This window comes from Prinia subflava, chromosome 1 (genome assembly GCF_021018805.1).
Source record: "Prinia subflava isolate CZ2003 ecotype Zambia chromosome 1, Cam_Psub_1.2, whole genome shotgun sequence".
In the NCBI taxonomy this organism is placed as follows: domain Eukaryota; kingdom Metazoa; phylum Chordata; class Aves; order Passeriformes; family Cisticolidae; genus Prinia; species Prinia subflava.
This window is the reverse complement of record NC_086247.1, coordinates 35,246,980-35,272,483: the sequence shown is the minus strand read 5'-3', so window position 1 is coordinate 35,272,483 and position 25,504 is coordinate 35,246,980. Positions and strand designations below refer to the sequence as shown.

Sequence of the window (25,504 nt, the reverse complement as noted above, 5' to 3'; positions counted from 1 at the left end):
GCCCCCGCGGCTGGGGTACCGGGACCCAAACTCCCCATGCCGGCTGCACTCCGGGCGCCCCGCCCCTACCGGCGGGGCCCGCTCACGTGACCCCGGGGGCGGGGCGGAGCGGCGCCCCCGCCCCTGCCGGCTCGGCGCCTGCCGGGTAGCGCCTCGCCCCCGCAGCTCGCGCCACGTCCCGCCTCCCGCGCCCGCCGCCGGGCTGCCATTGGCCGGGGCGGCGCCGAGCCCATCGCGGATTGGCTGCCGGGGCAGGGTCGCGAGCGGCCGCGCGGGCAGCGGGTGAGGCAACGCGGCGGCCGCGGCGGCGGCGGGTGAGGCGAGGCGGGGGATGGGGGCGGCGGCGGCGGCGGTCCGCGGTTCTCCCTTTCCCCCTGGCCAGCTCCTTCCCCCTGGCCAGCTCCTTCCCCCTGGTCAGCTCCTTCCCCCTGGGCAGCCCCTCTTGGCGCGGCCGATCCCGGGCAAGGGGCGGTGCGGGAGGGGAAGCTTGCCTGAAACCACATACAGGCCGCTCGGGGCGGCCCCGCTCTCACCGGGCAGGGCCGTCCTCTTTCACGGGCCTATCCCGGGCAGGGCAGGTGCCGGGCAGGACCGTGGAAGTGCCTCAGGGTGGTGGGCCGAAGGTTTTGTTCTTGCAGGACAGCAGGAACAAACAGGACAACTGCTGTAATGAGAAGGTGACAGATCACGGGAAATAATGTAAATACAAGATCATGTGGAGATAATATGGACGAGTTTGAGGGAAGTTTTTTAAGGAGGCTTTAAAATAGAGAGTTGGCGTAAAAGAGGAAAAATGAGCCCTAAAGCGGATGGTGGTTCTATTTCTCTTTTCTGTAAACTTACGCTGCTTGCTTTGTGCACCTTTAGTGATACTGCTGGCGTGCTCAGGTTCTTCTGTAGTGATCGTAAATAAATAACTTGCTGGATGCGTGTTTCCATTTTGTTTAACAAGCTGTTGAAATTCCAAATATTGGGGGTGAGTAGAGTCTGAATGCTGAAATCAATCGTAGTGCATTGATCTCTGCCTGACAGCGTCAGCAGTACTTCATTAATATTTACAGGCTGTCCTCAGAGTGCTCTGCAGCTCTTGTGAAGGCAGGACTAACAAAGATCAAATGAGTAGGAATTATGGCTTCTGATCCCCACTGGCTTTTCCCTAGGTGATAAAAATGAGGCAGCTGAGTTATCTGCACATATCTGTTCTGGTTACTTGTTGCTGAATGGAAATAATGTCCTTCGTATGGGTCACTAGGTAAAATATGATTGCTGTGTGTAGGAACTCGACATTGTTACACAGAGAGATATCTGGCTGGACATTTTAAATTCTTTTTCAGAGAAACCTTTTGTTTGTAAGACTTACCTGCTGCTGTCTCTCAAAGCTGTAGCAGAAAGACAGACTGACATTCACAGCAGCTGGTGGGAAGGTCTGTCTGGCAGGGAAGTGCAGGTGTTTGGTTGTCTCTATCATGTAATACCTTATGATCTGTATGTATGATGTATGATCTGTGTTGAAGGTTTTCATTTACCTCTCAGTGGTATCATGGTGCACTGTGCAGGTATAATCATTGCTGAGAAAAAGCTTTTGATTAAACTAGTGCTGGAACATGGATTTTTTTTCCTCTGTTCTTAGTTGGCAAGGTAGGATAGCATGAATGAAATCTGATTAATAGGGTTTTGCATGTTCAGGTAAATATGATGGGGCTATATTTTTAAGAGCTTTAGCAACTTCTGTTGCAAGTATGTATGATTTTCAATTCCTGCTTTAAATTTCATACCAGTACTAGTTTAGATTGTCCCTGTAGTATTCACTGACTTTAATCTCTCTATTCATATCTTTCCAAACAGATGTTTCTGTTAGGGTGCTTCATTATTTGTAGCTTCCACACCAAAAAACAGATCTGTTTCTGGCTATATGACCTCTGCCAAGTGCATATTTACTTATAGCTGGTCTATGTCATTTTGGGACAGAGTCTGGTCCTTTATCCGAAGATTCTTCCTGCCCATTTGGCTGTTGCGATAATGCTTTTTTCTTTGCTTTATCTTCTCTTATTACTTTTTTTTTCATAATGTTTCCTTGTGGATGTCATTTTATTAGATGAACTTGGGTTATGTGGCAGTCTGAAAGACTGAGGAGATACGCTTGCCCTAGTTCTTGCTAAAGTAAGGAGGAGCCTGGTCTTTTTGCATTTGATTTTTTTTATGTGGTTGATATTCCTTTGAACCCATGCTTCTTTGAAAATTACATACTTCTAAATGTTATGCCTTTTCAATTTAGAGACTACACCTTTCATTTTTCAGATTTCGTGCCTTTGTTTATTCTTTGTTAAGGTTAATCTGCTCCATCAATCCCATTAAGTCATTCTCTTATGTTTGTGTTTGATCCATTCTCGTATGGATCTTAAGTGAATGAGAGAAACCTTCAGTAAAAAATACAAGTATCATATTTCTTTTAAAGAGCAAGATCTCATGCTCTGAAAGGAAAATGGATAAATACAACATTGCAAAAACTCACAGAATAATTTCAGTTTGAATGCAGTTGCATCTGATTTCTCTTTCATTTTTCATGTGCAGAACTCACTAGAAAGCCTGGCAAAGGGCTTCTGTTCTTATTTACTGGATTATGTGTACATAAGTTATGTGTACAGACTTATGTGTCTGTGTACAGACTCCAGAGCTTTTATATTTATTTAATGAACTTTTTGTAATTTGTAAGTGGTATTGCCTCTCAGCTTTGTAGACTTGATATTTGATATGAGAGTATGGAACAGAGCCAGTAAAAGTGGTTGGGAAAAGTAGGGGCAAACAAGCTCCAGGGGCTTGGAAATGTTGATCTCCTAATTTCTAAACCAAGGAATTCCTCCATATTTCCGTATCAGTAAGAAAGTTCTTCAGCATTGTTAATTTCTGGGTTTCACTGAAATGAACCCATGAAATTCCAACCTCTTCATGCTTTATGCAGTGAAATGTAATTCTCTATGTTACTGCTCTTTGGATGTCTCGTAATCTTGTCTGTGACTGCTGCTCATCCTTGTAATAGTTTTGCTGAGGCAGAGCAGAGGGACAATCTTTTATGGCAAATATTTCTATCACTCAGGGCTCTTCATTGTAGTAATTGAGTTATGGAATTTTTGGGGGAATTAAACTGTTTTTAGGTAGCACCAAGGAGACAGAGGATAAATACGACAAAGATCAATATTTTAAAAGAGGTATTATTCTCTTTACTAAAAGCAATAAACATTTAACCTCATGCTTCTGAAAGTGACATGTATACAGAGCATGAAAGAAAAATTTGCTAATGCTTTCATTCTTGCTGTCCAGCAGTTTCTTTTGGAATGAACCCTCTCTGTTCTTGGCACATAAACCAATTGTGAAATAGCTGAGTTTTGTGAAGAAGGGTACAGTGCAACACAGTCTGGAAGGAGTAAGTATGTAGTTTGCCTGGAGATAATTCTGTAAACTCATGTAAAAATATCCATCTGATTTACTTAGAAGCAGTTTTCTTTTAGGTAACAGATTAGCTGGAGGTTGTTCAAACATGGTGGTTTTCCTTAGTGCCACAAGCTAAGGAAGCGATTCCAGGGACTGGGTGGTACTCTGTGCTCTTACAGTAGATTTCAGTCACTTTCTTCTGCAAAAACAGACAGGTCATTGACAAGAGCAAGGCGTTGATGACCTCAGTCTCAGGTACTTAAAGTATTTAGGCTACAGAGGAAACAATGACTTACAAAATGAACTATAAATATTCATTTTACTGAAGTAGTTTTTTTTGTTGTATGAATGCTCTTCTGTGTTCATTCATCAGAGTCTTGGAACCTGGAATTATAAAGGGTCACTTTAATATTTTAGGGCTGGAGAAGTGTTTTGGACTATTTCCAATGCTTTATGTCATTATGCTCCTTTTATTCCTGGGCTTTTTGAATCACATTGAACAAGTTTCTGAAATAATTTATCAGTATTCCAGAAATTGCTTTGAAAAGTTTCTGGGCTTTGGAAGTCAAAATTCTTTAGATACTGTTGTCCTGGATGCGTATAACTTTTCAGCATTGTCTGTGATCCATGCTAACACCAGTCTGTCTTCTCTGCCGTTGTCAGGTGAGAACACTGAATGCATACTGACTATCCATAGCACTGTATGGCTCTTGGATCCATACAGTGAGAACACTGAATGCATACTGACTATCCATAGCACTGTATGGCTCTTGGATCCATACAGTGAGAACACTGAATGCATACTGACTATCCATAGCACTCACTGCTTTCTTTCCTGTTACTTCATGTCTCTCTTGTCTCTTACTGCTAATACGTGTCAGACAATTTTATACCTATCAGATGGAACCCTTGCCTTTTTTAGCTTACTGGTTCGTATTTGTACTGTTCTGTCATCCTCATGTTGTGCTACTTTTTTTCTACATCTGTTTTTGTGCTTTTAATTGGTTGTCTTGTCAGTTTTTGTGTTATTCATTTGCCTTTTAGCCACGGAGTTTCTTAAATTCATGGAAACTTTCTAAACTTGGCTCAGATTTCTTTGGAGGAAGTTTTAACACTCACATTTCACTTCTGTCCAAATTGTCTCTGTTGTTAGAGACAGGCTTCTCATTTGATCAGAAACTAAATTACACATTTTCTTCTCTGCCTGGAAGAAAACATGACTCTGACCTCTTCTGAACATAAGAGCTGGCTGAAACATCAGTGTATCAGGATACAGTCATTCATTCCTTTGAGTCCTATCACTTGCCTTTCCCAGCCAGCAGTTGCTCAGCACTACTCTACCTTTTTCTCTTTTGTTTGAATTTGTCTTGATCAGCTTTCGTTTTTCTTCCTTTGATTTCCACACTGCTTGTTGAATAAGTCTGGACTTTGGAATGAGGTGGAGTATATCACACCTTTGGAACAGGTTTCCCCTTTTAAAGGAGCATTCCTCTCTGTTTTATGTCACTGCATGCTACAGTTCCAGACATGATACCAAATCCAATGTGAGGCATTGTGTTCTTCCAGTTTCAAGAACACAGCAGGTCCAGTGAGATCCAAGATCCATACAGTCGGTTCTGTAAGGGAAGAGTAACAGATGCCTAAAGGAATAATAGATAAGTAGATGATAATGCTTCTCTAATAGTCTTCTCCAGCATTCCATAAAAAGTTCATGACTTATTTATTCATTAGGAGTAACTGTAGCTTGAATTCATGGCTGTTTGGTACCTAGCCCATTATTCTTCCCTATTGTTTTTCTTATAACAGTTGCAGTTTTCATTCTAATCTCCTGGCGTAAATTAATAGTTTTTCTTCTGAGCTTAGTCACAAACAAAAGAAAATCCTGTGATGATGAGAAACTAGTATCAACTGTTTTCAAGCCTGTCTAAAAAAAGATCACTGTAAGATACTGTTTCTGCCAAGTTTCCACAAGAGGTTCGTTATTACTAAGGAACTGTAAGCTGTTGAAAAATACTTGTAATGGAAACAATGATGGTTTAACTGTAGGGCTCGTGGGCACTTCCAAACAGCAGAGCTTTTCCATCTCCTGACTTCCAGATCTCCCAAGTACCAGTTCCTTGCTGCTGGATTGCTTTAGTCATCCCAGTCTGTATATAGACTGGCCTCAGCAACACTGTTGTTAGTACTACAAATACATTGCCTAGGGTGGATCAACAGAGGGTTGTTTCCAGCCTGCTACACAAAACAAATGTAAACCTAAATCTGTGGCTTTCTTTCCTGGTTTTGGTGACATACACTTCTCAGTGGTGTCCAGGTTATGACTGGTGTAGAACACAGTTAAAGAAAAAGTACACTATTTTCACTAGAGGAGCAATAAAACCATAAAATAAAACTTGAGTCAAGTGAATGGAAGTGTATATAAATCGACAGAATTTGAAATCTGTGTAATTTTATAAACTGCTTATTTTCTTGTCCTACATCTATAGTATTTCGTGTAATTTTCCTGCATTAGTCATTTTTCTGTTTCCTTTCTCCTTAGTTGTAGGAAAAAGGAAGGAACAACAAAGCTGTCAGAGAATGTGAATCAAGAGAGGTGATCAGCCTTCTGCAGTCCGTTCCTGCATAGAAATGAGTTTTAGATATGAGTATGGCACTTCAATCTTAGTGCTAATCCCCATCTGCAGGCATTCCATAGGGCTTGATGCTCACTTAAAGTTGTTGAACGCCATCATCTGTCCAACCTCAAGTGAGCAGGCATTTCCCGAACTTTTAAATTGTTAACTTTATAATAGCTTGGATTTCTTTCCAGTACCTGAAGGGGACTACAAGAGAGTGGGAGAGGGACTTTTTGCAAGGGCATGCAGTGACAGGACAAGGGGCAGTGGCTTTAGACTGAGAGAGGATGGGTTTGGATTAGATATGTATCACCATGAGGGTGCTGATGCACTCAAACAGGTTGCCCAAAAGAGTTGTGGATGCCCCAGTCCTGGAAGTTTTCATGGCCAGGCTGGACAGGGCCCTGTGCAACCTGATCCAGTGCAAGGTGTTCCTGCACATAGCAGGAGGGTTGGGATTGGATGACTTCTTAGCTCCCTTCTAACTCATGACACTACTAAAAAGTCTTTGTTACCTGTATTAAGTAGGTGCCTTTTGAACACCTTTGCTTTGCAGTGTGAGGATTTGGTTTCATCTGTCTTGTATCTGAAGTTTGTTTTTTTGACTGTAGCAGTTTACTTCTGTATCTGTTCCACAACATGCATCTAAAATTCTTACGTGTCTCATTTCAGAACTACTATGGAACCTTGGCAGCCGTGTAGGTTTGGAAGGCTTAAATCCAAGTTCGGAAAGGCCTTTTCCAGTCCAGATGATTTGCTGGCTGAAGCGCTTAATTAGAATGGCTTTTGAACAGATTGGATTGAACATGGAATCAGTAAGTGTTTCAAACTTCCTTTATGTTTTCAGAAAATAAGGTGTAGCAAGCACTTCATGTTTTTTAGTTTGTGCTTATCTAGAAGAGCACTTGAGGTATCCTCAGTACTGGAATGATTCTGCGTTGCTGAAAAGTCACCAAGTTTATGACTAGGACACTGAAATATTGAGTAATAAACATGTTAAAAGTACTGTGCAGTTCCTTCTGGTTCTAATAAACTGTTTACTTTGTAAATACTGCTTTTCATGTTGGACTTTCGTGTGTGTTTCGAAACAGAAGGACAATTTAATCTTATTTTTAACAGTGATAAAAAAATAATCTTATTTCTTGTTCTTACCTTGGAGATACAAAAAGCCCCATTAAACTGAGATGATTATAATTGTGCTACATTTACCTCTTCTGTGCTATAGTTACCTCTTGTGGAGGGGTAACAGTACATGAGAGAGTACAGCTGTGTTCTTTACTGGCTAAACAGAGGAATAGGCATGCATAGCTCTCCTCTTGGAGGAACTATATAGAGAGTTTTCTTTGAATGCTTAGCAGACAGAGACAGAGAGCTGCTGCACATCATTTGTCACTGAGACCTTTAGAAAGCTATTTTGAATACAAATGTTGACCTCAGTGCAGTAATCCCTGCAAGATTTTGAAATATTTTAGTGTTTTAAGAATGCGGAAATCCTTAACAGCTATGTGCAATATTTAGTCAGTGTTATTGTGGTAGAACCTTTTATCAGTCTTGGGAATCTGTGGAGAGCAAATTGTTAATACAGTGTAAATTAATATTGACAACAAGAATCTGTATTTTAGGATTTTATTTGAATTTTGATCTGAGATTCCATGTAACTTTGAAAATTCGAAGATTAAGAATACATTGCGTTATGACACTGGTAATTCAGCAATTTCAGCCTAAATAGGGAGAGGAACGAGTTTTTAATCTCTTTGTCCCCATTCTCTACTCGTATGAAGCTTGAAATAATTCAGGTACATTTCCAAATGTCAGCTGTTCTGGACAACAGCAAAACACTGATGCAATATCAACACTGAGTGTATGACTAAGTAGCATTTTGCATACTTGCTCAGCCAGTGCTTCAAGTCCACAAGAAGTTGTGTGAACTTGGTTAGAGCAGTGCTGAGACCTCATCTCATCTGAGCAGGGAGCTGGCTTTACTTGCATCCTTTGTGGTGGGGTTTGCATGCAGTTTTGTGAAAAGAATGTCCTGGCATATCTTGCATAACCAAAACTGAGTCATTCAGAGTTTTGGTGCACCAAGCCACTGTTGTTGAAGAGCCCCAGGGGCATTTGGAAACCAAATTTTGAGTTCTAGTCAACAACTTGTCTGCGGTCTGAGCAACATCTAAACAAGTTTTGCTGCTTGCTTAAAGTGCACTGCACTTGTGTTGGTGACAGAGTATGTAGTCTAGACTCTCTTGCTGTTGTGGAAGTACTTCTGCAACTAATTAAGCCTTCCTTTGACTGGCGTTACTTGTTACAATGCCCCATCACTTTGAGTCTCTTGCCAGCAGTTCTGCTTTAATCAGAATCAGTTGTGAATAATGAGATTGAATTACTGTGGTGCTGTTTGTTGGTGACCTGTTCTTGGAGGCCACTGATCTACCTGCTGTTTGCTCAGACATGTAAACAAACAGTAAGGTGATAGGCACAAATGTGAGGTCTTTGTTGAGGCAGCCATCAATAGATTACTCTGCATTAAAGAATTTGTGTTCAGCTTAGCAGTGTATTAAGCAAGAGAATGTATTTTTTATAGAATGGGAAAAAATAGATCTGAGTGGATTCATGGCAAAGTTGCAGCTCTGTTGTGAGGATATAGCATAAATAAATGTACAGTGCACATTTATTTTGTCAAAATTTTTACATTTCAGTAAAGCCAGAGGAAGGAAGGATAGAAATTAGAAATAGGCAAAATGTTTGTGTCAAGTTTGTGAAATAATCCAGGGATCAATAGTATGGAATGTAAACTTTCCTTTTCAATAGAACCTTCAACACCTACGAGATTTTGCTTAGTATATCAAAATATTCAGTTGTGTGTTACGCAATTCCCACAGCACCACTGTAGTCATCGTACAGGCAATATTGCCATTGCCAATCCAGAATAGCCTGGATTTTTTCCTGTTTTCTTTGTTGGGCAATCTTCTACCAGGATATCAAGTTTGCTTGAAGCTATAATCTTTTAAAAACTAAGGTCTGACTAGTAAATTCATATTTACAGCCATAATTAAACACTGGCCAAGTTTTTAAAATTTCTATACAATGGTCTTACTGTTTTCTAACAATATACCCTGTGTTAGAGTCTCCTCATTCTTTTTCTTGTTTGCATTGTTTTTGTTGCCTTTGCTTGTGCTGAAATCTTTCCTACTTTACTCCGGGGCATTTGCTTCTGTTCAGGCTCATTTCATAGTATTCTCCTAGGATTAAACTCCCATTTTATTTCCTTTCATAAGGCTGTTGTAAATACTAAATACAACAAGAAGAAGCAAATTTAATCCCTGTCGAAACAACATAGAGGAGACGTAAACTGCAGTAGAAAGAGTTGTAATGAAGCCTGGTGTGCTGAGCTGCTATGGGCAGTTTTCTGTAGGTGGATCTGCTGTCTTGGGGCAGGGGACAAAGGTCCTTTCTTACAAAAAATTCATCTTATTTTCTCCTTTTTACTTTCCTTTGCTTTAAATTTCACAGTCATATTTTCATATTTATTGTAGCTGATACTTATTTGCATTAAGAATGGTAGACACTATTCCTGTTTTAGGAGAACTCTTAATTAAAAAAGAAAAACGATGTTTTGAGAAATGAAGAATCATGCGACTTTATGGATTTTCAATGATTGAGTGGCTTTTCTTGAAACCCTATAAAAAGAGGTGTCTGACTGAAAGTAGGTTCTTCATTGTCTTGAAAATTCAAATATTTGTTGTCTTGAAAATTCAAATATTTGTTGTCTTGAAAATTCAAATATTTATTGTCTTGAAAATTCACATATTGTGGTTTTGAAGATACTTTCAGCTCCTGAAGTCTTCTGCGTTATCTGATTTATTGTTTTGGCTTTAAACTTAATACCAAGGCTGTCTTGGCCTTGACCTAGCTATATTGTACTGATGTATAATGTTTTTGTGCCCGTTTGGAGATAGAATGTAAGGAGTTCACTGGGACAGAATTCAGTGTATAAACATATCCTACTGTAGCATGAAAGGAATTGCTAAATGCATTTAGCAAAAGCATGGTATGGAAGAATAAGGAAGAACTATCACAGTGGATACAAAAACCAGTTCTTTAACAGCTGGCTTCTTTATTTTTCCTGTGCAGGTGCTTTGGTCAAGCAAGCCTTATGGTTCATCTCGAAGTATTGTAAGAAAAATTGGTACTAACCTCTCTCTAATACAGTGTCCGAGAGTTCACTTTCAGGTAGGTGTTCTCAACAGTTTAGAATCCGTGTTTCTCTATACTGATAAATGCATTTGCTCATGGCTAGAAGGTTTGTAAAAGTAAAATATGATAAACTTGATACAGGAGAATTAACCTACTTAGTTCTCTCTGCTTCCAGTTCAGATTTTTTCCAAATAAGAGAGTTGAAAAAAAAAGTATTCATAAAAGAGAAAGATGAAACTTATTTATATAAACAGTGCTTATAAGCTAGGCTTAAGAGGCATGCAAAGATGAACAGTATTAAAAATACTTGGGAGAATAAACGACTTTATCAGAAATCAAAAAATTAGTAACAAGACAACATGAGTCCCTGTTTGCTTTTGTTAAAAATACAAGGCTAGCACTGTGTAGGTGAAAGGGTGGGGTAAAGAGCAATCGTAAAAGCTTCAGGAAGAGCAAACCTTTCTATAATGAGTCTTTCAGGAACAGATGGGAAAGTGGAAGCTGTTACACATAATCTCATCAACTCTGGTGTTAGGGGTAGAGAGTGGGTATAGAATTGGAGAAATTTAGTGTTTGAAATTCAGACTGAGAGAGAAATGTTTCGTGGGCTGAGCAAGGGCGGGGAGTGTAAAGATGAATGGAGGGAATCAGCTGCCACACTAAGATAAAGTAATTTCCACACTGCTAGATTTTTTAATGTTTAAATTAATTTCTTTATCATAAGTGAAATATATGAACAATATTTAGACTTGAAGTTACAGTAGCAAAACCAGATAGTTCAGATTACCATAGAAGCCTTATTGGTGTGATAGTATAAGCCATGCTAACATTTTGCCTCTCTTAAAAAATTACATTGAAAAAGCTGGGGGCAGCCATCTCGCATTCCTAGTGGCTTGCTGAAAAAGAAGATAAAGGGATGTGGGGTTTTGTGCAGGGGAGGACAATAAATGGCATGCTGGGTTAAACTTTCTAGTATATAATTAGTAGGTGTTTTGCCAGCAAGAAGGCTCCATGTGCCTCAGATTTAAAAGGTAGTGAAGACCTCCTATGGTGTCTGATTTTCTGTGTTGTAAAGGCCGTAAAAGGGAAGATGATGCTCGTTTGCAGTTAGCCTAATAGTGACTTCTCTTAATATGGTACATAAAATAAGACATTTCTGCTTTATGTCTTTGCAAAGAATGGTAAGATATATGTGTGGAATCGGTTCCTGATTATTTTTAGTGTTTAAGCAAGCAAATAAATAAGTACATAAATATGTTTTGGTCTCGATTCTGTTAAAATAAATGTAATATTTGCCTTTCCGTCCTCTTAAGGAGTCATTCGTTCAGTTTTGTGTGTACAAGTATAAGCATTCACCTTCTATGAGATGAAAGGCAAGGATCCTGGAAACAGTAGTACAGTTGTGAGAGTTGATTGAATTAGAAATAGGAATTTCAAAATTTGAGCTTTGAAACACATTAAAATTTATATGGTTTGTGCAGACTCTAAACTATTTTAATATATAAACTGCTGAACATTTTCATTCTGATGCTAACATCTGTTTTTTGTGTCTTTATCTCAGCACTAAGATTCTATTGTGAAGTTCAATACTGATCTCGATGGTTTTCATGATGTTGAAACTGATGCTTTCCTATAGCTGTCTCTTCCTCTTTCTTTCTTGCCAGCTTTAGCTCTATTATGAAAGGACCATGAACTGAACCTTGCTGTAAGTCACTCTATTTAAAAAAAATGGATTGAATCTTACTTGCATCGTCTGAGGGTGCATGGATATAATCAGTGTTTGTAACCCCAGAGGCTTTCCACAGATCTGCATTTTCCTTTTGATAAATGGATGAGATTCATTGAAAGAATATCTCTGTATTGCTCATACTTACCTTCTAGCATGCTCTTGTTCAACTAGTCTGAAAAAAGAATAGCAGCCAAACATTTTGATGTTTGACGTCTACTAACTCTGGATCTTGCCATAGTCAACATTTAAATTAACTGCTAAATAGTAAAATGCTGCTTACATATTCAGTAATGTAGAGCAGAGCTTATGTACTTTATGAAATCTATATGGCACGAACAAATGAAAACAGTTCACATAAATCTTTGAATGTCATATTTTTTAGATTTATATGTAGTCCTTAGGAGAAAATAAAATTAAACTTACCAGTATAGCCTAGGTACATTCAACCAAACCTGGAGTTGTGTCTCTCAAGATTTCATCCCTCAGTTACAGCATCTGTGTTTTAGTTCCATGCTTCTCCTGTCTGTCTGATAGATACCTGATAACTTGGTAGAAGTCTCCTAATAAATTGGTGTGCATGTAACAAACATCTGAATTTAGTGGGCTAATTTGAAAAAATCACAGCAAGTTTGTCTTACTTGGAGTGTTTCCTCATATTTAATACATAACTGTATTAGTAATTTGAAACAACAGTTTTTTATTCTGTCCTCCAGTGTATAAAAATATCTGCTGTGCTTCGCACTTTGTGGAGCGAACAAAAGAGCAGGGCAGCTGCCCTGCCGTACTGCGGAGCGGCGTTTCCGTAGTGTAGTGGTTATCACGTTCGCCTAACACGCGAAAGGTCCCCGGTTCGAAACCGGGCGGAAACACTGGCGAGGCTGACTCTTTTCTTTGCTCGGGAGTTGGACTCGGTGGTTCTTTATGTCCCTTCCCGCTCGAGGTGCCGGAGCAGCGCGGTGCGTGCCGGCTGCAGAAACGCGTGATGGTCCCTCAGCCGTGTCTGCGTGCAGCGTCCCTGCGCGCTAAGACAGGCAAAAGCCTGGGAAGGAGGAAGTGGGGGAAGCAGCTGCACAGACCCAGAGAAAGAAAAGCAGGCTGCGGCACTGATTAGTTCAGTTCCTGCCCTCCAGTGGAACTGCGCCTCTGTTTTCAGTACTCTGCTCTCCATTTTGGCAGTTGTTCAGGTGTTTTTTCTGCTGGGATTGCCTGGAGGAATAGGGTAGTCACAGAGGTGTTCACAGGCGGGTGAAGGTTTTGAGAGATGGATATTGGCTTTTCACCTTTAAATTAAAGTAAAAATCTTGCATTAACTTGAAATTCAAATTCCACTGCTGAGGAAGGCTCTGTTGTTTTTAGGGATAGAGAAAAGAAACATCTGTATATGGGGTAACAAGCAGATTCTGTTTACATATAAATACGAATCAAAATTAATAAGAAACTTGTATCACAATATAACAGAAGGCTTACTACTAAATCTTGGATTACAAGTTATTTATCTCATGGTGCAGGAATTCTGGCAGTGATAAATATATTCCTTACTGTTGATTTAGAAAATTATTTTTGATTCAAGTATGTGTAGTGCCTTTATTTAAAAGTGGCTTCAATTTTTTAATGGTAATATTACTGCTAGTAAAATCTGTACCACCTGCAAGAAATGGCTAATGTATTACAGATTTTTTAAGTTGCCATTAACATTAATACAAATGCTGTGATCCTGAAAATTTCTATTCATTTTTAAAAAGGAAAATGCCAAGGAAATCTCAAATAGCAAAAATCCTAACATGCAATATAGTATTCTCTAGACTGCTTTAAAGAGAGGCAGACTGTAATGGTATTAGGCACAACTGTTAATGTGATAAACATATTACCATCTGTGCTGATGCTACCTGGAAAAAACCCTGTTGTTTCCAAATGATCTGATAGTGCCAATACACACTCCTGGGAGCTGTGATAAAGACTCTCATACAAGTGAGAGTGTGAGGTGAAGGCAACTAATCTCAATTTCTAAGGCTGTTTGCAACAACTCCCGGTGAAAAAAACTAGCCCCAAGCCCGCAACTTCTCTCTTCCTGAGACTTCTGTATCAGAGGGTACTACTAAAATATGTGTGGATGTTCTTCTGAAATGGTTTCACCTCATCCAGGCTGCAGTCCTACTGTGCTAAGTCCTCTACAAATTCAGATTAATGCTAACATTTCATAGCAGTTTGCTCTTACAGAGGGGGGTTGCCTTGAAAACTGACCTAAGTGCTAATGGGCTTTATGCAGACTGTCCTCCCAGACTGGCACCTACTGCAACCATCTCTGTCAGTATTCCCAGCTCCTTGGCCACTGCTGGCCACTTGGACAGCTGCAACAACGTGCAGATTTGGCTGTGGGTTTGTTCGTAGAGTTGGACTCAGTGATCTTAGAGGGCTTTTCCCACCTTAACCATTCTGTGATTCGATGGAATACAAGCAAAAGCTGGGGCATATATGTATTGGAGATACAGAACTCAAGGTGAAGACTGAGCAGAGCAAATTATTGAAAGTTGTTTCAGTAGCTTTTATCTGCTGAGATACTGAGCCCAGGCTGCTCAGGAGTCCAGTGACTCTGAACATGTGCCCTTGTCTGACCTGGGGAAGCAGCCAGTATTTCAAAATAGATTTGAAACCATTTTGTGGAGCTGTGACTATGGAGCAAGTATTGATGGTCCAAACAAATTTTCAAATCACCATTCAGGTCACTTAACTGGAAATTGAAGAAAGGTTCCAGTCTCTGAAGCTTTGCTCACCTTTGGCTTCAAACAGCTGTAAACCTAATGGCCAGAACCATGCTGGAAAATGGTCCATTTGTTTGGCATGTTGTAAATAAGATTGTGAGCACGTAATGTATAATGTTATGATTGCATCCTACCTCTCACTCAAAGTCTTTGTGATTATTGAGCTGGTGGAATTGGCTTTCTGCCTGGTTTGGGGGTTGCTTTGCTTGTTCGCTTTTTCTCCTGTGCAATGTACACACTTCTTGTACAGAAATTCAGAAGTTGTAGGGAAAGGGAAACTTTGGCAGAATTTCACTTGAAAATAATAATAAATCAGAGCAAAATACTTAAGAAGTATTGGTAGCCTTAATGTCTTTTTTAACTACTGTCATAATTATAATTTTATAACATACTATTTGAGTTGGTATAGAAAACTGTGTGAGAATGTTGATGTTTGTTTAAAGGTAACAATTTACATTGGATTTTTAGTGCTCATTAGCATCATGTGATGGTGTATGTAGCTAGCCATGAACTTCTGCAAAGTGTTCTGCAGAACGGATTGAATAGTTTGTAGTCAGTGAAATGGTTCTGGACTGAGCACAGGCCAGAAATAAGTATTTCAAGTCTATAGATGTGTTTTGTGCATGTGTGTGTTAATAGTTACATGTAGCCTCAGCAGAAGTATTGGGTAACATAAATGTAACTTGGGCTGAGAGTATTGACTCTAAAACCTCCAATTTTGCCTTTAAAATTTAGCTGATTTCTCATGTCACGGAAGGAAACAGCCCTGCTCAACTCAGAGAAGATGCAGTGGCCTCCTTTGCTGATGTGGGATGGATTGCTGAAGAGGAAGGTGAAGCCTCTACAAGGCTCAGGTATGTTTCTGGAATCTTCTCTCTGAACTTCTGAACTGAGAGGAAGAAACCTCACCTGTCTCCAGTGAGAATCTACTGTGCATTGCAATTAACAGAGAGCACTTGAATGCTGAGAGAAGAGTCAGAGGTAGGGTCTGGAAAAGAAGTAGTAGAGGTTAGACTAATAGGGTTATGAAGCCAAGACTTGCTGAAAAACATTCGGGAGATTGGCATTATACAAGGAAGGCTCTGGATTTTATTTATTTATGTATTGCAAAGAAGTGCACGCAATAGCTTCAAGCAGTGAAAATGTCTGCCGTGCTATGGCAGAATTGCTAACAGCGATTCTCCAGTTCTCCTGAGATTGTCATTACCATGGGGCAGTGAACTGTACAGCTTCCTCATTAGCAGCAATGGTCATTCTGGCATTCCAATAATTGGCACGTTGTTTTTACTTTTGCGGTTAAGGCTCCACAGTCTGCTGAGTACAATGAAAAAATCGTGGTTTGTGTTTCACATCTTTAATCTTCGTAACAAAAACTGGCAGGGAAGCCTGTGAGCACCTGTGTCCAGAATGATGGGATGGGTGCTGTTGTGTAGGACCACGGGTTCTGCACAGCACTATCACTGTGTGAAACAGTTTGAAGGGATGAAGGTCTCTCTTCCATCCCACTCAGGTTGCTGCTCAGGCTATCCAGAAACAAACATACAGTTCTGTGGTACAGAGGAGGCTTTTCTTCTAAACAAGCTAACCTGTCCGAGAAGGGCACAGGTTGTTGGCTTCAGAGATTACAGAAGGATACTGTTCTTAATTTGAAATCATAAAATAGGTTAGTAATGCCCTAGATGCCCTCCAACATGACTTGCTGCGGTGAAGCTTTGCATAACAAACATTCTGGCACTGCCACGTTAGTTTCACAAACTCGGAGGGGAGTCACAGAAACCAGCACTTGCTTGGGAAACACTGAAGTCTGATACAAAGGAAATTAACTGTCCGATACTACTTTTGTTTGCACAGAAGTATTTAAGGATTGAACTGTAAAGCCATTACATTTAATGGAGACAACAGGGGGGATGGCTCTTTGGTGCTTCAAAGAACCTATTACAAAAGACGTAGGACTGCATATTTGCTGAAACGTGTGCATGGGAAGGGGGGAGCAGGGACAGATGGATGTGGGATGGAACTAAAATAATCCTGCAGATCCATAGTGACCTTAAGGCAAACAGCTTATGAAGGAGCACAGGAAGTGAATTACTTAGCAAATATGAGTATTTCAGTGTGCACTGTTTATTACGTCTCTGCGCATTATTAGTAGTGGAGCTGGTAGGCATTAGGTGTTTTCCAGGCGTTTGAAATTCTCTGTTTCGACAGGATCACATAGGTGTTACTGTTAAATATTTATCCACTGTAAAATTTAGTAAACAGTCTTGCAGACATAGATTTTTTTTCTGTGAATGGTTTTAGAGAGGAAGCAACTAAATGACAAATCATTTTTCCTCTACCCATCGTCAGAGCAGTAGTGACAACTCAGGCATAATATTTTCCTGTAGTGTTAGATTCCAATCAAGACATCTCCTTAAAACTGTTATTACTGCTCTGAGCAGAAAATACTCTTTGTTATTTAGATCTTTCTGCTCCTTTAAAGAGTTTCTGGATGGCAGGTTTTTTAGGAGTGACTGCCGGCTCCTTCCACCTTACTTAGGGAGAGCAGGGAGGTGGCTGCTATAGGAGGTATCGTGTTCTCACCGTTAGTTACTCTCTGTTCCTGTCTAGATAACATCTAAATTTCGTCATCCATGATAAAATATTCAATTCTCCTTGATCAAATTTCTGCAAGTTGTGTTGATGGTTTTTGTCAGTGTCCTAAAAGACTTAAATGTGTATCTAATCCTGGTTTGATGTAGTCAGAGCACAGGGCTTGTTCCAGCCTTAAATCTTGGGTCTTGCTTTGGGTCTAGCACAACTCCACACCTAACATGGTGAGCACCCACAGTAGCTTAATCCACACACCCACAGTGATGGGGCACTTGGGCTGAGTTAGCCTGGAGCCATTCTACCCACTTCAAAAAGTCCTGTTACTAGCCCTTATTATCTCTCTCCTGTTTAAATAAACAATGGAATCATGGCATGCCTGAGAAGTTAGGGGATTGACGTTAAGGAGGATTGAGGAGTTAAGTATGTGGGCACATTTTGTGTTTTAAAGTTTATGATAATTTGTTGTCATCAATCTTTATCAATTCTACTTACAGAATCATAGAACAGCTCCCATTGGAAAGGACCTTTAAAAGCCATCTAGTACAAGCCCCCTGCAATGAGCAGGGACATCTTTAGGGTGATCAGATGCCTCAGATTCTTGAGATAAACGGTTTTTAAAGGCTGGTGTCTCTGTAGGGGCTTACTGGACTTGTTTGAGCAGATGCTCAATAATGCCTCAGCGTTTAACATGCCTTGAGCTTTGGTGGATATTAAAGGAAGGCAACAGTTGCATTTTCTTGTGAAAGGCAGAGGGAACGTCACGGACTCTTTAAAACTATGAAATTGTATTCTCTGTAGTTCTGATTATTGTTTTAGAAAACTAGGTATAAGACCCTTTCCCATCAACTGACAAGCAGTCCCTGCATCACTAAGCTGTTTCATGTATTCCATATTTACTAGTGCTGCTAAAATTGGAAAACTTAAAAAAAAAATTCATAAATCCAAACGGTACTAAAAAAATATCCTGTGGAACTAAGAGTCTCTTCCTTTTTAGAGGAATCAAGTGCGAATGGCTATTTGCTGCCCATGGGGAAAAATGGTAGCATTTAAGGGAAGAAAAATCTTAATTCAAATCAAATATACAATAGCTTTGAGGGAAAGAAATAGATTGGGATAAGGGGAAATGTATTCCCATTTTTGCTGAAACCAAGGATTCTACAAAACACTGTCTGGGGGAAAAGAAAAACACAGCTCATGATGCAAATGGAGAGGATGTGAAGCTCTAATTTACCTTTAACTATTTGAGGTCTTAAAGAAAGTGATTTGTATAAAAACAATTCTGAAGTCAGATCTTCAACTTGTACCCCTGATTTGTAAGTAACGTTGGTTTAGCTTTTGTCTATTTCAAAGCCTTTAAAATAGGTTGTGACATTTTTGTTACAGGGCAGAAGTTCGGTCAAAGACAGCGCAGCCTCCTGCAGGCGAAGCGCTTCATTCCAGGAGGTCCCCGCACAGACAAACGGCCCTGCAGAGCGCGTCCGGAGAGGAGGCGGCGCCCAGGAGCGCCGCGATGGCAAACGAGGAGGCGCTGCAGAAGATCAGTGCCCTGGAAAACGAACTGGCCTCTTTGAGAGCACAGATAGCCAAAATTGTGACCTTGCAAGAACAGCAGAACTTGACAACAGGTACTTAATCTGCTGTACTCCTAGCAAAAATTACTTCATGAATGTGTCCCTTTTAGAATTAATACTGTGCTAATTCTTTTTTGCAAGATACTGCAACACCAAGCACTTCTCCATATTGTTTTGGCTAGTTTGGCACAATAATCAAGGGGTACAGAATAGGTCGTGAAGACAAGTGACTTGCCAGATTTTCTGTATTTTGTAGTATTCCTAAAGTCTTCATGTTTGTCTGTAAATCTGCCAGAGTTCTGAATCTGTGAATGAGTAAAGAAGTATTAAACAGCTTTCAGAGCAAAGCTCATGATAAACATGATGGCTTAAACCAAACTAAAAGAATGTAACTTAATTACTGACACCGAAGTCTTTCTATTCAGTAAGGAAATAGGCTCTCTGATATCATTAAGTATTCATACAAGATGCTAATTATGCTTTTGGAATATGTAATATACATCTCAAGTAACAGAAAAGGCAATTAATTGTTTACTGCAATCGTCTCTGGGACCAGACACATTGTCCATATGGAACCAAAAGTGGTGCACTGTTTCTGGTAGTAAACAGAATAATTCTTTTCCTGAATTTCTTTCTCCTCTTTCCATCACCTCTGACTCCTTTCAGTTTTAAGTCTTCAAAGATTAGCAGGAGAGGGCCCTTGTCGGCAGCAGATGACAGGCATTTGGTTGTCACTCTTTCCTAAGGTCACATAACAAGTACAGCTTTGCCTATGTTTGTGTATAAAATCATATTCTGATTTTTCAGATGCTCCTTTAGCTGTTAACTGATAGCAGTTATTTTATTTTTCCTGACCTGCTCATATTCAAAACTGTGAAATAGTTTTAAGGATCACCTAGTTTCACTCTTGAATTTTAATTATGGGGGGAGCCGGGGTGACATGTGAAATAACTATAAACTTACTTTTAATTTTTTCCCTTTACCTCTATTTATATTAGGGAAATAAAATTTTATTTTATCATCTTTACCTCCCTCTTCTGGTAGAACGTGGTAATGACGCTGTGTTGTTTTCCGTCAGGTACACGGAGTAGACTCCTCTGTTTTATTTGTGTAAATATCTTTACAGACTTTATACTCCAAGCTTCAAAACTCCGGTTTGATCTGATTTTTCTCGTTTTTTAAAGGTGCAGTTAAACAGAAGTTTCTTCATTTATTTGTCAGGTTATCACTGATGCTATATTTATTACACTTACTTTTACCTAAAGTATACATGGAACTCAGGATTATTGTGAGAATCCTATGAGGAGAGACAGCTGAGTAACTGGCCTAAAGATCCTCAGCCTCATACAGCTAGAATAAGCTTCAATTTAAGCACTGTTTGAGCTCTGAAATTCACATTTAAAAATCTTGCATGGTAATTTCTTATTTGCCATGATAAGTACAAAGAAACACTGCTCCTGTGGCAGGCTGTGCCTTCCAGCTCGGTAGCTGCCTCGAAGAAGAAAGAGAAATCCTGGTAACATTAGAGGCAGAACATAACTAAAAAATGTCGTGGCCAGTGCACCCCAATGCACCTCGAATTAGAACTAGAATTTCAAAGGAGGCTTCAAACTTTCCAAGAAAGATTTTCATGTGGCTTTTGAGCTGAGTCTGCTTAGGTGGTTTAGGAATGAAGAAGTTACATCACAATCTAAAGGTGGCAGAGAGGATGCAATTGAAGTTGCTACAGTGATTTTCTTACCTGAGCATTTGTGACATGTGAAGGGGAGTTACAAGTGACCTGACTGCTAATGCATGTTTTATTTGTAGTTGGGTCAAGTCCACTTGCTTCAGCTGCTGTCCCTGTTCCACCTCCACCACCACCACCTCCTCCTCCTCTGCCTCCACCCCCTTCTTCAGGTCTGGATCAGAATAAGTCTGCAATTGATCTCATTAAAGAGAGGAAAAACAAAAAAATGAACGCTGGCCAGAACGTGGTGGAAAACGGGCCAAAGAAACCTGAAGTCCCAAACATGCTAGAAATCCTCAAAGACATGAACAGCGTGAAGCTACGCTCGGTGAAAAGGTAATAAGTGTCAATGCACCAAGGCTGGCAGTAATGATTTGTTTTTATGGCTCAAAACTGTTTCAGGGTGAGACATGTGCTGATGCCAGTTTCTTTTCTAGATCCTCAGAAGGTACAAAATCTAAGGTGTCCCAGCCTGCAGATCCTGCAACATTAATAGCAGAAGCTCTCAAAAAGAAATTTGCTTATCGATACCGAAATGATAGCCAAGGCGAAACAGAAAAAGGGATTCCAAAGGCTGAACCAAAGACACAGACTGAGGTAGTGCTGGTGAGTATTGGGATTCTGACCACATCCTTGGACTAAATTACAGTTGTGCAACCCAACCTATGTCTTTCTACTAACATATATAGATGTTACACAAGTTAGCATCTCTGTTCACAAAATCTGTGAAGTAATGCTGCTATGCCAGGACTTTTGGCAATCATATGTTTTTAGTGGCAAGTTTTAGGATTGTGTACTGTCTTGGCCCTAACTTTAAAAAGTCCTGTTACAGTTTTGTTATTTTTTAAAACAAAAATCTTTTCTGTTGCCACAAGCATCTGGTATTGAGAAAACCATTGCTAAGGGTTCACATCGAATCCAGTCTGAACTGAGTTTGCCTGTTACTACCAACCTGAACCATTCAGCTGGTGCAGGTGAAGGTTGGAAGCAAGAACCTGAAACATACCAGACATTCCTAGGAATCTGGAAAAGAAATTGTTCAGAATGCCTGCTGGATCTCAATTCCTTGTTCTAGAGAGTTTCTTCTAATAATTGGAAATGCTGAGTATATGAAAGTAGTTTCTTTATAGTGTGAGAATGTTAAAATGAAATTGTATTTGAAGTCCATCTCCTGGCACTCCAAGTTATTAATGGCTTCTAGTTTATTTCAGATGGATTTGAATTTGGTTTTTAAGCAGTGAACATTTAAAATACAAGTCTCTATCAATGTACACCTAAAAACCAGCCTGGTATAGATCAGTTCTGTTTGTCAGTAGTCCTTCAAGCCTTGTGTGGAATCAGAGGAAGAGTAAAGAGAGGCTTTTTTCGTTTGTGTGATTGAAAAAATGCACATAAAAGTCCAAAAACTGGCTCTGCTCTGAATTAAGATTTAAGAAAAATAACATTTGCATGCCAAAAAACTCAGGACTTTTGAGTACTTCAGCTAATTAATGTTGACTTCCTTGCCTTTTGGCCTCCACTGGTTTATTTCTGTAATGTTCAGGCTGTTCTTCTCAACTAAAAGGCTGGATGTTTCCTAAGAATAAATCACATTTCCTCAGCATCTCTGGTGCATTAAGAAGAAGAACATGAGTTGGCAATGTTTATTCACACACAGTTTTTTCATGATTTTCTAGTTTCGAAATTGACAGTCTACCTTTGAGGTAAAGGATCATCAAGTCCACAAGAGTTTAGAAAATTGAAGGTTTTCCTTAAATAGTGGAATGTTGATCTATAATGAGCTAATAAAATCTGTCCTTCAGTTATTTACCAGTACCTAATTTCATTCAGACTCATATGGTGTCTTTGACAGCTTTGGAAAAGACTTAGACAGAAAGTCCTTTCTGGGTAGGGTAGAGTAAGACCAGAAGCACGGTTAAAGTGCTGCTGGGGCAGTTGTTTGTCAGGGTGCACTGATCACTGTGTGTGTCTCCTTATTTTACTGTGTTAACCAAACTGCCCCCAGCCCTGCCCCAGTAGCTCACTGCTCCCTCTCTGAGCAATTTCAGCTGGTGCTAACACAGGTTTCCCTTTACTTTGTCACATCCACGTGCAGAGAAGCAGGGTGATAAAGGAAATTATTTCTGCCCAAGTTCTGCTTTTACTGCTTGGATAGAGAGTAGTTCAACAAGGGTTCTGGTGATAGCAATCTGAACATGTTTCTGGTTTTCTTTCCAGTTTGGACCACACATGCTGAAGTCTACAGGAAAAATGAAGACTTTGATTGAAAAATCCTAGTGTTAAAGATTATTCTGCAAAAGACTGTTAAGCTGCTTTGTATAAAATATTTCATGTTGCAAATAGCACTAGTACTGAGCGGTCTCTTTCTTACAGCACAGAAAGACCTAATGTGAACTTTAGAAATGAGGCACTAAACATGTTTGTGTGTATGTGATTTATCAAGGGGAATAAATTGGACCATTATACTCAGGTATTAATTTTGTATTTAAGCCTGGCTTTCCACTCAGATTTATGTGATGGGTTTAGTTTAATAACACTAAGTTATATATACAGCATTTTTTGTGCATAACTGACAAGCTTAAAAATTTGTGTACATGTTATTAATGATGGTGATACACCCTTAAGTTAATACCAGTTTTATGTGAGCTCTACCTGTAATTTGCACTACAGTGTGTAATTTGATATTGAAATCTTCATGTTGAAGTCTCTCTTTTAAACTTAACTGTAGCAAATTTTTAGCCCAAAGAAAACCTGGAGGCACTCTGCTTCTTACTGAAACAAAGTGAAAACATGAACCTGCTGCAAAGGTCACCTAGATTTTACATAGTACATTTTTGTGCAGGGTCTTTTTGTTTGTTTCACCTGAGCTTGCAAGGGTAAGAGAGTAAAACCTGCCTGTATCATCATCCTGTGGCCATTATAAAGAGTAAAATCATGCTGTGGGAGCTCCTGTCAACAGGCAGTCAAGGGAATTTGAAATAGTCAGTGGATAGCAGCAGACTAAGTAATAAAGAGTATGTGTTAATTAGCATAAAGTGGTGCAGATAAGAAAACCAAGGTACAAAGTACCGTGGGCTGCGAGTTGCCAAAAGCAGAGCGTCTGCTGCTCTAGGAGATGCTCATGGACACCTTCTCCCCAGCTGGGCTCCCTGGGCACATTCGTGGCCCATGGGTTTGCACAAGCCCTCGTGGCCCTGTTTGCAGGGAGGAGATGGGATCAGCTGTGGCCCATAACCCATTCCAGGTGAAGCCCTTGTGGGCCTTGATGCAGCAGCTCTTTCCTGAGCTCATGTCTCCAGCCAAGGTGGAGAAAGGCTCAAGCTGGAAGTACGAGTCAGGGTGAAAAAAGCTGTCAGGAACCAAGAGCTGCAGGTGAGGTGCACACTGAAACAAAGCCTGGTTTGCTCCAGCCATGGATGAGCGCTGAAAAAGCTGAGCCTGGGTATCTTTGGTGCTCTGAGGTGATCCTGGCTACTGGGACAACTGCCTCTGGGAGCTTCTGTTTCCTAGGAAAAGACAAAGCAGCGCCTCTTTATTAAAGACAGATGACTGGCTCTGACAAGGTTACTGAAGATGGGGAAGCTTTGCTGCTTAGAACTGGAATGTAGGTTGTACACGGAGGAGCTTTGTTTTCTGGTGTGGAGCTTGAAATGGTGTTAATGCACACAATGTAAGTTCCTTCCAAAGTGCTCTGCCGTCAGTCCTACTGATTGGTCATTCAATCCTTCAGTTCTTTTAAGTGCCTTTAAAACTACTTTGTGAAAGTTAACTTTGGTTTTAAATTTTGTATTTTATGCTCTATTGCCACTATATAAAATTAAAAGCAGATAAAATAAACATGGATATTTGATTTGTGGTACTCTACAAATGATAGCAGCCACAACAATGTCAGTTTCCGTTCCGTTACAGTGACTATAAATCAGTGCAGTGACCCCTCCTTGCAGCTCCTCCAGGGCAGGTTTGCTGTCTGTGCTGTGCAGCAGCAGTAACAGGAGGGCTGGCTGTTAATTCAGGTGCACACTGGTTAAACAAACAACAAAAGGGTTCTCAGGAACCAGTGAGGAGTTCATGCCTCACCACAAGGATAGCAGGAAGGGACTTGTTCAGCAGCCTCTCCGTGCCCTGGTACTCTCAGTTCCTCTGGCAGCCCAGTTAAGTCAATAACTTGTAAAATTCAGGATGTCACTTGACCTATTAAACCAGGCTAAAGCATGAGAATCACTCACACCAGACACTTCCCATCTGAACTGGGGTAACCAGCACCAGAAATGAGGTGAGCTTTAGCAGCGATGTAAAGTTACTGCAAAAGAAATGCCATCTGTGCAAGAAAATGAAATCACAAAGTTGCCATCAAATATATTCGTATCTTTTTAGCTGAAATTGCACACAGTGCCACTGCCCACAGTAAAACACCTCAAGTGCTCAAACTGCGGCCACCCCTGGTGGCTGGGCAGGGCCCTTGGCCAGCACCTGAGTTCTGTTTGTGTCTGTGTGTACAGAACGGATCTGTGACCTGGAACAGCCGGGCCTGGCCCCTTCCCCAGCAGGGGCTGGTGGTGGCCGTGGGGCTCCAGGTCCTGTGCCCAGCACGTGTGGGCTCTCGGCTCTCCCGTGAAATGCTGAAGCTGCAGGAATGCTAAAAGTTGGGTGTAGGTTTGTAGAAGGCACTTCCAGGCAGCATGGAAAAGGCATTTTTCCTTTTTTTAATTCAAGTCCAATGACAGACATTTCCACATGCATGAGGAGGTGGGGTTCGAACCAATCTTTCTAAATCCAGAGATGAGACCCCTTTCCAGGAAAGCTGCCTTAGAACAAATTACTCCTATTTTACACTTTGACAAACTCTTCTGGATCCAGGCACAGCAAAAAACAGCAAGTTTGCACAATGT

At 40.4% G+C, this 25,504-nt stretch overlaps 1 protein-coding gene and 1 non-coding gene across 4 annotated transcripts; both read left to right on the top strand.

The window, feature by feature from the left end:
* Window positions 1–170: 170 nt before the first annotated feature.
* Window positions 171–24,452, top strand: MTFR1 (mitochondrial fission regulator 1). Of its 3 annotated transcripts, none has more exons than XM_063393238.1 (8): window positions 171–314; window positions 6,717–6,859; window positions 10,176–10,274; window positions 15,462–15,580; window positions 18,699–18,940; window positions 20,696–20,951; window positions 21,053–21,221; window positions 22,833–24,452. In XM_063393238.1, exons 2-8 carry the CDS (start codon window positions 6,794–6,796, stop codon window positions 22,890–22,892), a joined length of 1,011 nt encoding a protein of 336 aa, XP_063249308.1. In that variant the 5' UTR covers window positions 171–314; window positions 6,717–6,793; the 3' UTR covers window positions 22,893–24,452. The 3 variants fall into 3 exon arrangements, with proteins under 3 accessions (XP_063249308.1, XP_063249318.1, XP_063249328.1); XM_063393248.1 differs by having other exon boundaries at window positions 174–282; XM_063393258.1 differs by lacking the exon at window positions 171–314 and adding an exon at window positions 3,401–3,421.
* TRNAV-AAC (transfer RNA valine (anticodon AAC)) lies at window positions 12,764–12,836 on the top strand. Its single transcript has one exon. It is a non-coding gene; the product is annotated as a tRNA-Val (tRNA).
* Window positions 24,453–25,504: the final 1,052 nt, after the last annotated feature.